The sequence below is a fragment of the Herpailurus yagouaroundi genome, unplaced genomic scaffold (assembly GCF_014898765.1).
Source record: "Herpailurus yagouaroundi ecotype Mexico unplaced genomic scaffold, PumYag 67793, whole genome shotgun sequence".
Lineage (NCBI taxonomy): Eukaryota > Metazoa > Chordata > Mammalia > Carnivora > Felidae > Herpailurus > Herpailurus yagouaroundi.
Window position 1 is genome coordinate 19369738 of NW_024420586.1, and position 14089 is coordinate 19383826.

General features: G+C 40.6%; 1 protein-coding gene across 15 annotated transcripts in view; it reads right to left on the bottom strand.

The window, feature by feature from the left end:
• CASK (calcium/calmodulin dependent serine protein kinase) overlaps positions 1-14089 on the bottom strand; it is a 355071-nt gene that overhangs the window by 127945 nt on the left and 213037 nt on the right. For all 15 annotated transcript variants that reach the window (XM_040468984.1, XM_040468986.1, XM_040468995.1 and 12 more), the window contains exons 6-7: positions 9866-9968; positions 2118-2293 (exon numbers count right to left, since the gene is read on the bottom strand). In XM_040468984.1, the coding sequence (XP_040324918.1) occupies positions 2118-2293; positions 9866-9968 (279 nt within the window). The remainder of the gene's footprint in view (positions 1-2117; positions 2294-9865; positions 9969-14089) is intronic.

The window sequence follows — 14089 nt, forward strand, 5'->3', positions numbered from 1 at the left end:
GCAACAGTTCCAGGCACATACTAAGTGCTATGTGTGAGTTAGCTATCTATCATTACTTCTAGTATTAGTATTATGATGCTGATGCATTGCTAATTGTGTTTATTTTCATATGTTAAGTACCTGTGGTTTCACTTGGCAAAATTCAATGAGAAAGCCAGGGCCATGCATTCCTGACAGCCACTCACAATTTCCAGGGATTGGAGGAGGATGATTACTTACAAGCAGTTTCCTGAGACATTTAGTTACCTTGGAAGGATTGATTTTATTCCCCAGTGGCCAACTGACTCTAAGAGAAGCAGAACAAAACCTATACTTAAAACATCTTTCTCTGTTAACGGAGTTTTGGCATAGACCTTAATCCAAATAAAACAAGAGGCAAACCTGCATGCCCTTATAGGCTGATGATTACACAAGGCTAAAAATTAAAAGCATAACTCATTTGCACCTCTACAGGCTTCACTTAACGGTTTAAAAGGACAAGGCTGTGGGCTCGCTGCTGTTAGCACAGAGCCCGCTTCGAATCCTCTGCCCCCCCACCCCCGCTTGCGCGCATGCTCTCTCAAAAGTAAAATATTAAAAAAAGAAGAAAAGGACAAGGCTGCCACTCTGAAGCTACTTTGCCTTTCATTTCTTTTGTCCCCCGTTTCCTGGAAGTCCTTTATAAAACTCTAACATTACTGAGGCAATGAAAAGAAAACAGGTCTCACAGTTTTGGAGTCTGGCACTACACAAACCCGTGTGTTTGGTCTTATGTTACCAGGCATGGCTGAAAATGAAACAGTGCTTCTGTTGAATAGAAAGTACAGGTTTCAGTAGTATGGGGCGGAAAAAGAACCCCAACATAAGCCGCCCTGATCTGGTATCCAGACACACACTCCCCCATGTTTCCCATACACAGCATCTGACTCTGTCAGCCACACATGATGGTAGAGGGCAAATGGATGGAAGAGCTGGGACAGCGAGACCAACCTTTAGCTTATGAATTTTCAAGTGTTCCTTAGCTCTTTTTGCTATAGCCACTCACAATGCCAGTGATGAATTTTTTTAATTTTTTAATAATGCAAGTAATAACACGCTATTCACAAGACTGGGAACAATGTATGTGGTTTCTAATCCACAGGAGTCTAAGAAGAATATGAATGTTTAAGTCCCACCAAAATGGCTCTAAATTATGTTGTGAGATGCAGCTGTGATAGTGGCATTTTGGTTTGTCCTGGGATGTAAATGACAAGGGTTTCAGCAGTGCTACTTGACTACATAACGTGGAACAAGATGTGTGGTAAAGCAAAACAAATAAAGGCTCATATGAAATATAAAATATAGAATTGCTAACTCACTGGGATGAAATTTCCAGTTTCACTAAAAATTGAGCAAAAAGTTTTAAAAATGAAGCCCTTTCCCCAAATTATGGAAAGAAGGGCCAAATGAGTTTATTTTCTAAGATTAGCCTGAATAGGTGGTCTGGTCACCCCAGGAAGAATGGGTACTTTTGAAATCTGGGCTCACGTGTGTCACAAACATCTTACCTGAGGTAAAATAAAAAGGTCAAATTCTATCACAGTAAATTCCAAGGGTCATTCCAAATTCTTTCCCCGAACTAGAATTTTATTTGAAATAAGTAGGGCACTAACCAAACAATTTCTCTGACCTAGCTAAATGGGCAGTTTTGCTAGAATGGATTTGTGAGAAAAGCATTGGTTTTCTGAATCTGAGGGCCCAAGACTCCTAAACTGTTGATTTGCACATACAGGATTCTGTATCAAAGAGGACTAAGGTCCCTGTTTTCTAGCCTAAACATGGGGTTGGGTTCCAAACATGTGGGATAGACTTCAGGTGCAGCACCAAGGAGAGGGGAATGGAGGGGCAAGGCCGTGGTTGTTTTGAAGCCAGTCTCCTCCTCCCTTCTGCCTAGACGACAGTGCAGCTGATAGTGATTCAGAAATTTACTTGAGGCCTATATTATCTGACAAGGCAAGTGGATCAATGATGTCAGCAAAGAACTTTTCTATGACTGGGTAACTACGTGACAATCAGGAAGTCCAAAGGCAGATAGCAACTTCACATTTTTCGGAATAATTTAATTTCAATACAAAAATAAAACATTCATAATATATTACCTTATATTTTCCTTTAATAATGCCTTCAAACAATCTTTCCTTGGTTCCATAAAAAGGCAAGCAACCACTTAGCAGGATAAAAAGGATCACGCCACAACCCCAGACATCTACAGGTTTTCCATAAGGCTCTCTTTTGACAACTTCTGGGGCCATAAAATGAGGTGTTCCAACGCGTCCTACGTTTCAAACAACAACAAGGAAGAATGTTTACATAAAACGGGCTTTAACTGAAAATAGAACAATAACAGTTTCAAGGAAAAGTTTTAACAATTTAAATATTCTCTTACCACCTCCACCTCCATAAAATCAAGGGGCAAAAAAGGCAGAAGGAAAATCATTATTTAATCACCTCTTGAAAATACGAGCCCAGGACAGGTACTTTGTCTTTTTTGTTGTTGTTTATTTTTTTACTTTTATTTTTTTTTGATGCTTTTTTATTTTTGAGAGGGAGGGACAGAGAGAGAGAGAGAGAGAGAGGGAGAGTCAGACAGACACAGACTCCAAAGCAGGCTCCAGGCTCCGAGCTGTCAGCACAGAGCCCGGCACGGGGCTCGAACTCACGAACTGTGGGTCAGATCATGACCTGAGCCGAAGTCGGACGCTTAACCGACTGAGCCACCCAGGTGCCCTTTTTTTTGTTTTTTTAAAAAAAGATTTTATTTTTAAGTAATCTCTACACCTAGCGTGGGACTTGAAATCACAACCCCAAGATCAAGAGCCACATGCTCAGGGGCACCTGGGTGGCTCAGTTGGTTAAGTGACCTATTCTTGATTTCGGCTCAGGTTATGATCTCACGGTTCGTGGAATGGAGCCCTACATGGCCTCCATCTTCTTTAAAGAGTTTTCTCTCCAACCCCATCAAAACTAGCTTTTAGGAAGGAATCTGATAGAGTTACTTGTACACTAGTAATCATCTTTTAACTCAGTATTCCTACATGAGTCTTTTCTTCTACTGCAGAATGAAAAGCTGTGCCCTGTAGGGAAATTATTGTGGGAGGGGAAGTGCCCACCAGCCTTGGCAACTCTTCTTGCATGCAGGCCCGGCCTTCGCCTTCTTTCCTTCCTCCTTTCCCTGCCCCTTCTCTCTTATCATATTGAGTCCAAGATCATTTTTTAGTTTCAACACCGCGTGACACTTTATCTAGAGCTGAGAACTGTGGTTTAAAGAAATAATAATAAAAAAAGGACCTTTGCTGTGGGTCATTATGGTTCCCCTTCTTCCCACATAATGGAAGAGGTTAACTTCGGGGTTCAGAGAATGAAAGTATTCTCACTTAAAATGTGCAGTAGACCAGTGGAAACTATACTAGTTGGAAGGGAAGATTTTTATTCCATATTGCCTCATTTTGCTTCCTCTGGTAATACTGAGAAGCTGAAAGAACGAGAGCTAAGCCTCCTACTTCATGAACATGCTGGACAGTTCGCCTTGTTCTGATGGCAGGAGCTGGGCAAAGCAGGGCAAGAGATCAAGGTACCAGTCGGGGTACCGGCACCATGGCCCCAGTCAAGCACCTTCTTACAGCTGGGATGAGGTTTTGAAACTCGACTTGACTCCTACACCACTTCCTACATGAGAAAGGCCTGAGCAACTCAAAAAGGAGATTCTGTTTACCTGGATGAAAGACTACCCCAGTCTGGAAAATTAGCATTTATTCTTAATATGTTTTTTAATGTTTATTTATTTTTGAGACACAGAAAGGGAGACAGAGCACAAGCAAGGGGGGGCAGAGAGAGACACACAGAATCTGAAGCAGGCTCCAGGCTCTGAGCTATCAGCACAGAGCCCGATGCGGGCTCGAACCCACAAACCGTGAGATCATGACCTGAGCCCAAGTCAGATGGTTAACCGACTGAGCCACCCAGGTGCCCCTGTTTTAATGTTTTGAAATTTATTTTGAGAGAGAGAGAGACAGAGAGAGAGCGCACGCGTGCAAGCGAGAGAGAGCACAAGTTGAGGGAGGGGCAGAGAGAGAAGGAGACACAGAATCTGAAGCAGGCTCCAGGCTCTGAGCTGTCAGCACAGAGCCCGATGCGGGCTCGAACCCACAAACCGTGAGATCATGACCTGAGCCCAAGTCAGATGGTTAACCAACTGAGCCACCCAGGTGCCCCTGTTTTAATGTTTTTAAAATTATTTTGAGAGAGAGAGAGAGAGAGAGAAAGAAAAAGAGAGACAGAGGCAGGCAGAGAGACAGAGGGAGAGAGGATCCCAAGCAGGCTCCACTCTTTCACCACAGAGCCTGATGTGGGACTTGATCCTACGAACCATGAGATCATGACCTGAAATCAAGAGTCAGATGCTTAAGCGACTGAGCCACCCAGGCACCCTTAATGTTCATTCATTTTTTAAAAAAAAGTTTATTTATTTAATTTTGACGGGGCAGGGGCAGAGAGAGAGAGAATCCCAAGCAGGCTCCCCACTGACCCATGACTGATGCAGGGCTCAAACTTGTGAACCGTGAGAGCATGACCTGGTCTGAAGTTGGATGTTTAACTGATTGAGCCATGCCAGGTGCCCCCACTCATTCTTGAGGAACATACATGTCTTTTGGTTCCAGAATTTGCTCACAGATGCTGGGGGAAAGAATATATAGGAATGAGTTTTTTATAGTATCTTATGCTGATCAGTAGGTGAAAGGACTAGAGTTCACCCTTAATACACACCAACCTTCCCAGACTCCTTGCTTGCGATCACTTGACTTTTCCTTCTTTGCGGTCACTTGATTTTTATGATTTTGACTTCCTGTTCTTAGAATTTTGTGGTCAATTACCAAACCAAATTACACGTCACTGTATCTGACAAAGTTCAGATATACATTTAAATATTTAAAGGTCAGATTTGGGGATAATATAATAAAACCTCATTACCTGGAAGCTCAGGATAAGGAGTTGTTCTGAATAGCTACCTATTCAATACTTTAGGACTTGAATCTTTACACACTCAAACCGTTTTTACTTTAATAATTTTGGATGGTTGTCTTTCTACAATTTTTGGACTTCTTTTACACAAGATGATGCACATAATTTAACCATTTCTTGATGACTCAGAATTGTCCTGCGGGTATCAATGAAACAAGTATGCTGTAGAACAGAAAATGCCCTCAGGAACTTCATGGGTATGCAAGGGCTAAGTTCTTCAGTATTAAATGGGGGCTGTGCTTTCTACCCTTTGGTATCTGCTCAATATACTTTTTCTGTCAGGCTTTCATTTCTTTTCTCTTACTGTGCTTACTCCAGCCTTGTCTTCTCCTAATCTGTTGCATAAAATCTGCTCTATTAACCAGAAACTGATAGCAACCAGATTTTCATTTATTTCCTAACAATTTCCCAAGTGCCTGCTAGGTCCTAGACACAGTGGGAGGTGCTGTGGACATCCAGAGGGATAAACTATGATCCCCCTTGTCCTCACAAAGCTCAGTCTTTGATGTGATTACGAATCCCTGCATCAAATATGACCTGGAGGTATGTAGCCCAGATAGTTATGGTGGAATGGAAGAGAAGGAATAGGGTTGCCTAACTTGGGATGGTGAACATCAGCCTGCTTTTTAAGAGGAGATGATTGTCAGCTCAGCCTCTCAGCCTTCAGGAGCAGTAAGAGTTAAGTAGATACTGAAAATGACAAAAGGTATTCCAATCACAGGGAGTAGCAGGTGCAAAGCATGAAGGAACATGAATCCATAAAACTATGAAAAATGGCAGCATGCCAGTTTCAGACAGTGTGTCCTCAGAAGCCCATTTGAGAAGACCATGAATAGGTATTAAGGTCAAGAAACGTCTTGCTGCAAAAATAATTGCTCTGTAGGTTCCTAGTTATCTTCTGGATAAGTTTTCCAAATAGCAGGATTTCAGACAGGTTAAATGTGAATACATGTAAGTGGTTTCTACTCTATGGAATATATAAAGGAGAGAATTCTTTTCTATTTGGAGGACTGAGTAATCAAAGATTCCAACTGACAGGAGAATAGCTGTTAAGTATTAGCAAACAAGCTAACGGTAGCATAGTTTCAAAAACACCTTAAACAGTAAGAAAGCTTTCTACAAGAGGGTATCTTTTGTCTACATATATTTTTTTTATTAAAAAAATTTTTTTTTTCAACGTTTATTTATTTTTGGGACAGGGAGAGACAGAGCATGAACGGGGGAGGGTCAGAGAGAGAGGGAGACAGAGAATCGGAAACAGGCTCCAGGCTCTGAGCCATCAGCCCAGAGCCTGACGTGGGGCTCGAACTCACGGACCGCGAGATCGTGACCTGGCTGAAGTCGGACGCTTAACCGACTGCGCCACCCAGGCGCCCCTACATATGTTATATTTAAAGACACTATAATGCGTGAAGTAGTTTTTTCAAGACTGGAAGGATAGGTATGCTAAGAAATGACATTTTGACCATCAGAAAGATTTTAATTCTAGAATCACCGAGAAAAATAAATTTTGCAAACTGACACACCATAGGTTCAAAATCAGCTTTAAAAATGTACAATTTAGGGGCGCCTGGGTGGCTCAGTAGGTTAAGCATCCAACTTCGGCACAGGTCATGATCTTGAAGTTCGTGGGTTCGAGCCCTGCATCGGGCTCTGTGCTGACAGCTGAGAGCCTGGAGCCTGCTTCAGATTCTGTGTCTCCCTCGCTCTCTGCCCCTCCCCCACAAACACTCAGTCTTTCTGTCTCTCTCAAATATAAATAAGCATTAAGAAAAAAATATATACAATTTAGGGGAAAAGTTCATGGACTTTAAGAAAGTAGATTAACATGTAGAAAATGTCTAGGTAAGTGTAATGAGTCTGTTTTTCCCCTTCAATAAAGATGCACAGTAAAATACGAAGCTGATGCTTTGAATACTAATAGGATACCCCAGATAAAGAGAAACAAAGTCATTATATGTGGCCCGTATAGAACATATAAAAAGGACTTTGTGTCATTTCATTTCATCTCATCAACTGTGGGTATGTAATCATCAGAATTTATTTGTTATAATTGTGTAGTCTTTCCACAGGGATGATCTGTACAAATACCAGATTTAAGAGAGGTAGTTTAATAGCAACATTTGTTTAAAACCAACTTGGGAGTTGCAGTTGATTGCAAAATCAATATGAGCCAGTGGTGTTACGTGGCTGTCCAAGAAGCTAATGCAATTTGGTAAGCCTGATAGAAATGTAAGACCCGCAGCAAAAGCAACAGCCCCAAGTGCTGCTGGACTGCACCTGTCATTGTGCTCAGTCTTGGCTCCAGTGAGGAGATTCTCATATAAGGAATGGCTAAATTAACCTAGGCAAGTTAATCTGGATCAGACTTTGGGGCACACGATCACGGTCTTTAACCATCTGAATGGCTGTGATGTGGAAGGATTAAAATTGGTGTGCATGGCCCCGCAAGTCAGAAGTAGCACCACTGGGTGGAAATGATGGAAAGATGGATTTCTGTTCTATGCAAAGATTAATGTTTCAGTATGTAAGCTTTCCAAAAACGGAAATATGGGCCCAGATCATAGTGAATTCTTTGCCAGCTGAGGAATTAAACTAGAGCTCAGCCTTTTGCTGGGAATTTTATGAGAGAAGGCAATCATTGGTTACAAGACTGGAGAAGTTAAGGCCCTTGGCATTCTGAGATTCAATGATTCTACAATTAAATGATGCGTTCCTATCTGATCCTAAGGTCAGTCCTTCTAATCACAGAAGCAAGTTCTGAATTAGGGGGAAAAATCAGTTTTTAAAACTATACTTGTTGCAATTTTTCACATTGTTGGAAATGATTAGCTGGAAGAGAATGTAAAACTAGAAGAAAATGTAAACATAATTTAATTTTATTTTTAGTTGTTTTTTAAAGTATGATCCATGCTTAGTGTGGAGCCCAACATGAGGCTTGAACTCACGACCCTGAGATCAAGACCCGAGCTGAGATCAAGAGTCGGATGCTTAACTGACTGAGACACTCAGGTGCCCCATAAACATAATTTTATTTTGAATGTTTAATTTTTTTTTGAGAGAGAGAGAGAGAGAGGGACAGAGTGTGAGTGGGGAAGGGTCAGAGAGAGGGGGAGGCACAGAATCTGAAGCAGGCTCCAGGCTCTGAGCTGGTAGCACAGAGCCAAACGGGGGGCTCAAACTTCCAAGCCGTGAGATCATGACCTGAGCCAAAGTCAGATGCTTAACCGACTGAGCCACCTAGGTGCCCCTACACATAATTTTTATTAAGTTTATTTATTTGTTTTGAAAGAGAGAGAGCAAGCAGGGGGCAGACAGAGAGAGGGGGAGAGGGAGAGGGAGAGAGAGGGAAAGAGAATCCCAAGCAGGCTCTGCACTGTCAGTGACCAGGCAGATGCAGGACCTGAACTCATGAACTGTGACTGAGATCAAGAGTTCGACACTTAACTGACCGAGTCACCTGGGCGCCGTCCTTCCTTAAACACAATTTAATTTTAGAGGGCTATGTGATGAAATAACAATTTAAAGAATACAACTATGACTCCTGGCTCATTTTTCAAAAGATGGTCTGTTAACACTGCTTTGATGTGTTAGTAATGGTGTCTTAAATTAAATGAAATATCTATGTAACAAATTAAAGTTTTGATATTTATTATTTGTTAGGTATTTGAATTTAATATAAGCGTTCATGAAAGATGATAGGTTCAAAAAATTTCCTTTGATATTTTTTTTTCATATTTTTCGTCTTTGTGAAGGCTGGCAGTATCAGGAGACAGCAAATCGAAGGCACGGACTACATAATTGATAATTTACAGAATGGAGAACTACGTCATTTGCAAAACCAAGGGACAGAACTAAAACCAAGGCTGCATTCTGAGCTAAAGTCTATTGAAAGGAATAAATAAAAATCCAAATTCTTGAATCTGGAATTAGCATCCACCTCTGTACACTAGTGGAGAAAATGTCTATTTTTAACCTTTCTGCTATTTTTTTCTGGCATGGGAATTTTCTAATTATGTTTTGCTTTGGCTAATAATAAAATCAGTCTGCATTCACATCTGCTTGCTCTTCCCAAATACGCAGATTGATAGCTTGAGCAGGACACTTTCACAAATAAAAAGAGGAAAACAGTATGAAATTAAACATTAGCCTTTGATGTAAACCTGAAAGTGGTTAATCCACATGTTTTAGAATGGACTTCACTTGGCCAGTTCAACTTTATTTTTTAAGTACACTCTGTGTCCAATGTGGGACTTGCACTCACGACCCCAAGATCAGGAGTCACATGCTCTACTAACTGAGCCAGCGAGGTGCCCCGGCCAGTTCAACTTTAGAAGTCACTTTGCCCCATATATCACCTTATTCCAACAATGTTTTTTTTTTTTTTTCAACGTTTATTTATTTTTGGGACAGAGAGAGACAGAGCATGAACGGAGGAGGGGCAGAGAGAGAGAGGGAGACACAGAATCGGAAACAGGCTCCAGGCTCTGAACCATCAGCCCAGAGCCCGACGCGGGGCTCGAACTCCCGGACCGCGAGATCGTGACCTGGCTGAAGTCGGACGCTTAACCGACTGCGCCACCCAGGCGCCCCCCAACAATGTTTTAATCTCTGTATGTATAGGCTCACTTCTCTGCCAAGCGGTGGGAATACAAAGAATAAAAGCACAGTCTATTCTAAAGGTTCAAAATCATATGATGGCACTTTTTTTTGGGGGGGGGGGCATAATGGGTATGAAACACTGATGGGCTAATATTTAGTTTGAAAGTTTTACACCAGCCTGAAAGTGACCAGATTTTGAAGGAAGTTTTTAAAAACGTGTTCTTACCTCCAGCTACAAGTCCAGACTCCCCTAATTGAATAGCTACCCCAAAGCCCCCAAGTTTAACAGGTGCCGAGTTTTCCTTTGAGGCGAGGAGAACACAGTGGGGCTGGAAAGAAAAATAGACAAACAACAAACCAAAGATAAGGATTAGCTGAAGATTAACAATTCAATTTACACAAAACCAAATAACATGACCATATAATAATACATTAAAAACTCCTGGACATATTTTGGATGCTTAAATTATTTTTTCTATCCTCACTTCTGGCTGATTTCTCCAAACACTTACCTGTTGTATCCAATGTTTTTCAGGGATTATTTGCTTCTAAGATTAGGGTACGATGCTAAGAATTACTGAGGAAGCAAGTGTGTTCAAGTAAGGAAGACATATTTTCTACCTTTTCATGCGATATTCTCTTCCTTTGAGTGATGGTCTACATTTGTTTAAGGGAAAATGTTTTTGTCTTTTTTTTTTAAGTTTATTTATTTATTTTGAGAGAGACAGAGACAGAGACAGTGTGAGTGGGAAAGGGACAGAGAGAGAATCCCAAGCAGGCTGTGTGTCCTCCCAATGTGGGGCTTGAACTCACAAACCATGAGATTCATGACCAGAGCTGAAACCAAGAGTCTGATGCACCCAGGCACCCCTAAGGAAAAATGTTTTTTATACCTCTTGATGAGATGTTTTTTAAATGTTTATTTATTTATTCAGGGAGAGAGAGAGAAAGAGCGAGGGAGTGAGCATGTGTACATGTGTGCAGGGGAGGGGCAGAAAGAGAGGGAGAGAGAATCCCAAAGCAGGCTCTGCGCTGTCAGTGCGAAGCCTGATAGATGGTCTGATCCCATGAACCATGAGATCATGACCTGAGCCGAAATCACGAGTCGGACACTTACCCAATTGAGCCACCCAGGCACCCCAAAATGTTTCTTGAAACTTCTGACTTTACCTACAGAGCCACTCTTTTTGGTCCTTAGGGGATGCTGATGGCTCTTCCTTTGTCTGCCCTCCCACTATCCTCTTGCTTTTCTTTATTCATTTCACCTCTAAGTAAGTAGAGCCAGATTTCATGCCTTTATTTCAAAAATTTTTTAATCTTACTTTATTTTTGAGAGAGAGAGAGGCAGAGAGAGAGGAAGACACAGAATCAGAGGCATGCTCCAGGCTCTGAGTTGTCAGCACAGAGCTCAAGGCATGGCTCGAACCCACAAACCGTGAGATCATGACCTGAGCTGAAGTCAGACACTCAACTGAGTCAGGCACCTGGGCGTCCCTGGTTTTTAAGGTCCATACATTGCATTTGATGGCTATAGGTCTTAAGTCCCTCTGACTCTACACCATATCCCCCTTCTAACCTTTTTAAAAAATGTTCATGCCATTGGTTCGTTAAGATACTGGGTAAATACCCTCATGGAATCTCCTAGAATCTGGACTTGGCTAATTAACACCTACATAGTGTCCTTTAATATGTTCCCGTGTTCTCTGTAAACTGGTAGTTAGACCTAGGAGCTTGATTAGACTCACATTCAATTTTAGTTTTTTTGCACTAATACTTCAGTTTTTTGTAACACATCAGGAAGAACATAATGTCTGGTGGTCCTACTTTTAGCAACAGGATTGATCTCTGGATTCGGGTGTTGTCTGCCTCAATCCATCATTACGAAGTTCACCATTGACTTTTATTTCAATGATTTTAGCAGCCAATAATGCCTAGCTCCATAATTAGGGGTTCCAAAATGGAAGTTTTCCCTAATGTTTTGTTATGAAGACTATCAAGCACAGAGAAAATTGAAAGACCTGTATAGTAAATAGCATATTTACTGTAGATATTTACACATAGACTCTACAATGAACATTTGCTTTATCAAGTATCTACTCATTCCTCTAACCATCAACCCATGTTTTCACTAAAATTCAGCACACATGCCATTCAAGTTTAATATTTAAAATGATGTTTAAGGTAAAATTTACATGCTGGGAAATGCACAACTCTTAGAGTACCTTCGACACCTTGCACAGAACTGTGTAACCCATATCTCTATCATGATGTTATCATCCCAGAAACCTCCTTCATCACCTTTCCATTTAATCTCTGCTGCTATGCCCCCAGTGCAAACCACTGTTCTAATAATTTTCACAACTTTGTTTTGCTTGTACTAGAACTGCATATTATACACAAAGCCATATACTATGGACTCTTTCGTGTAAGGCTTCTGACACTAAGCATGTTTGTGAGACTTATCCATTTTGCTGTGATCAGTGGTTCCTCTCTTTTACGGCACAGTGAATACCCTTGTATGAATATACAACAGTCTGTCCATTCTCCTGTTGATGGACATTTGGGCTGTTTCTAGTTTGGGGATATTATGAATAAAGCTGCTACGAATGATTTCCAGAATAACAAGTTGGTTGCCAGGCAACTTCCAAAGGTGACCAATGAAGGTTTTTTTGTTGTTGTTGTATTGTTATGAATTTATAGGTTTTTATATATTGATGCATTTTAATCAATTATAATCATTAATGTACAAATTGTCCCATTTTTAGCCAGCAGGAGTCAGCTCTTATGCCCTTTTTTAAGACTCTAGAAGTCTGAGAACTTTCTTGCTTTCAGGCACAAGATGTTTGAGGTTTGCCTTATTCATTTCTTGCCCCAGATTTGGAACCAGTCATTTCTCCAAGTAGCCCCATTTCTGTGTAGTGGGAAATGGTATTTAAATTCACAATATGGGTATTAGGTATATTATTACTTCTGGGTTATCCCTGCTTTGCCTTTTCAGTGGACAGAGCTAAAAAATCTGTATTTTTTAGAAGAAAAATAAATTAATTCATACTGCTACATAGGGTTTCTTTCAATAGGGTTGTTACTTGATTTCTTTGATTTTGTCAAGTAACATTGGTACCTAATGACATTAACATAATTACTCATCTGCGTTATCCCCTAGGGTGTGTGTATAAAAGTACCTACATTGCCAGTAACAACAAAACCACCATATGCTGTTCACGATTTCTTTGCGGTTCTTTTTGTCCTTATGCCATATCCTACCTGGGATGTGCAATCAAAATACTATTTTGCTATTGAATAAAGTAAGAATTCATGAGTCTCTGATGTAAGTAATAAGTAAATGAAGAGAGAGAAGGAAAAACTGTTATGTGAGTAGAAAACCAATTAATAAATGTAGAAGAAATTCTAGCATGAGAAATCACCATTTGGCAGTTATCATCATGATTACTGATTGAAGCAAGAACCATCAAAAGGTAGTTACTAGTGGGTAAAAGTTTGAAGAGTGACAGGGTATTTGTAGAATCTCAGAGTAGCTCCCCACAGGATACTTTATTAATTACAAAATGTAAAAGAGTAATTTTACAGGGGAGCAACCTGAAAGATACTATTATCAAAGTTACTATTGGGGTGCCTCGGTGGCTCAGTCAGTTGAGTGTCTGACTCTTGACTCTGGCTCAGGTCATGATCTCATGGTTCGTGGGTTCAAGCCCCACGTAGGGTTCTGTGCTGAAAGTTCAGAGCCTGCTTGGCATTCTGTCTCTCGCTCCTTCTCTCTCTGTTCCTCCCCTGCGTGTGCTCTCTCTCTCTAAATAAATAAACTTAAAAAAAAGTTTCAAAGTTACTATTGCTAGTAGTGGGACTAATTAAAAGCATTGTGCTTCCTTCACTGACAAGCACTCAGCAACATGGCTGTATGGTATTTGTGCCAAAGATCCTGTGTCAAATCATGAGGAAATACCAGACTGACCCAAACTGAGGGGCATTCTAGAACGTACCGGTCCTATATTCTTCAAATATTGTTTCAGATCAAAGGGATCAAAGTGATCAAAGGAGAGTGAAGAGATTTAACAGCCAAAATGCGATATATAATCTTGTTTGTATTTTTGCCATAAAGAACATTAGAACGGCTTGATGAAATTGGGGCCAAGTCTGTAGATTACAGAATAATACCCTTTCAACATAAATTCCCTGATTTTGATCATTTTACTGTGGCTATTCAGAGAATTTCTTATTTTTAGGACCTATATAGATGGACAAAGAAGAGTGAAATATTAAGAAAGACAAAATAAATATAGAAAAATGTTAACATGGGGAATGTGAGTGAAAGGTGATGGGAATTCTTTGTATTACTGTTGGAACTTTTCTCTAAGTCTAAAATTTTGTAAAGAAAAACCCCATCCTGTTTTATTTAAAAATTATTTATTTACTTTGAGGTAGAGAGCACAAG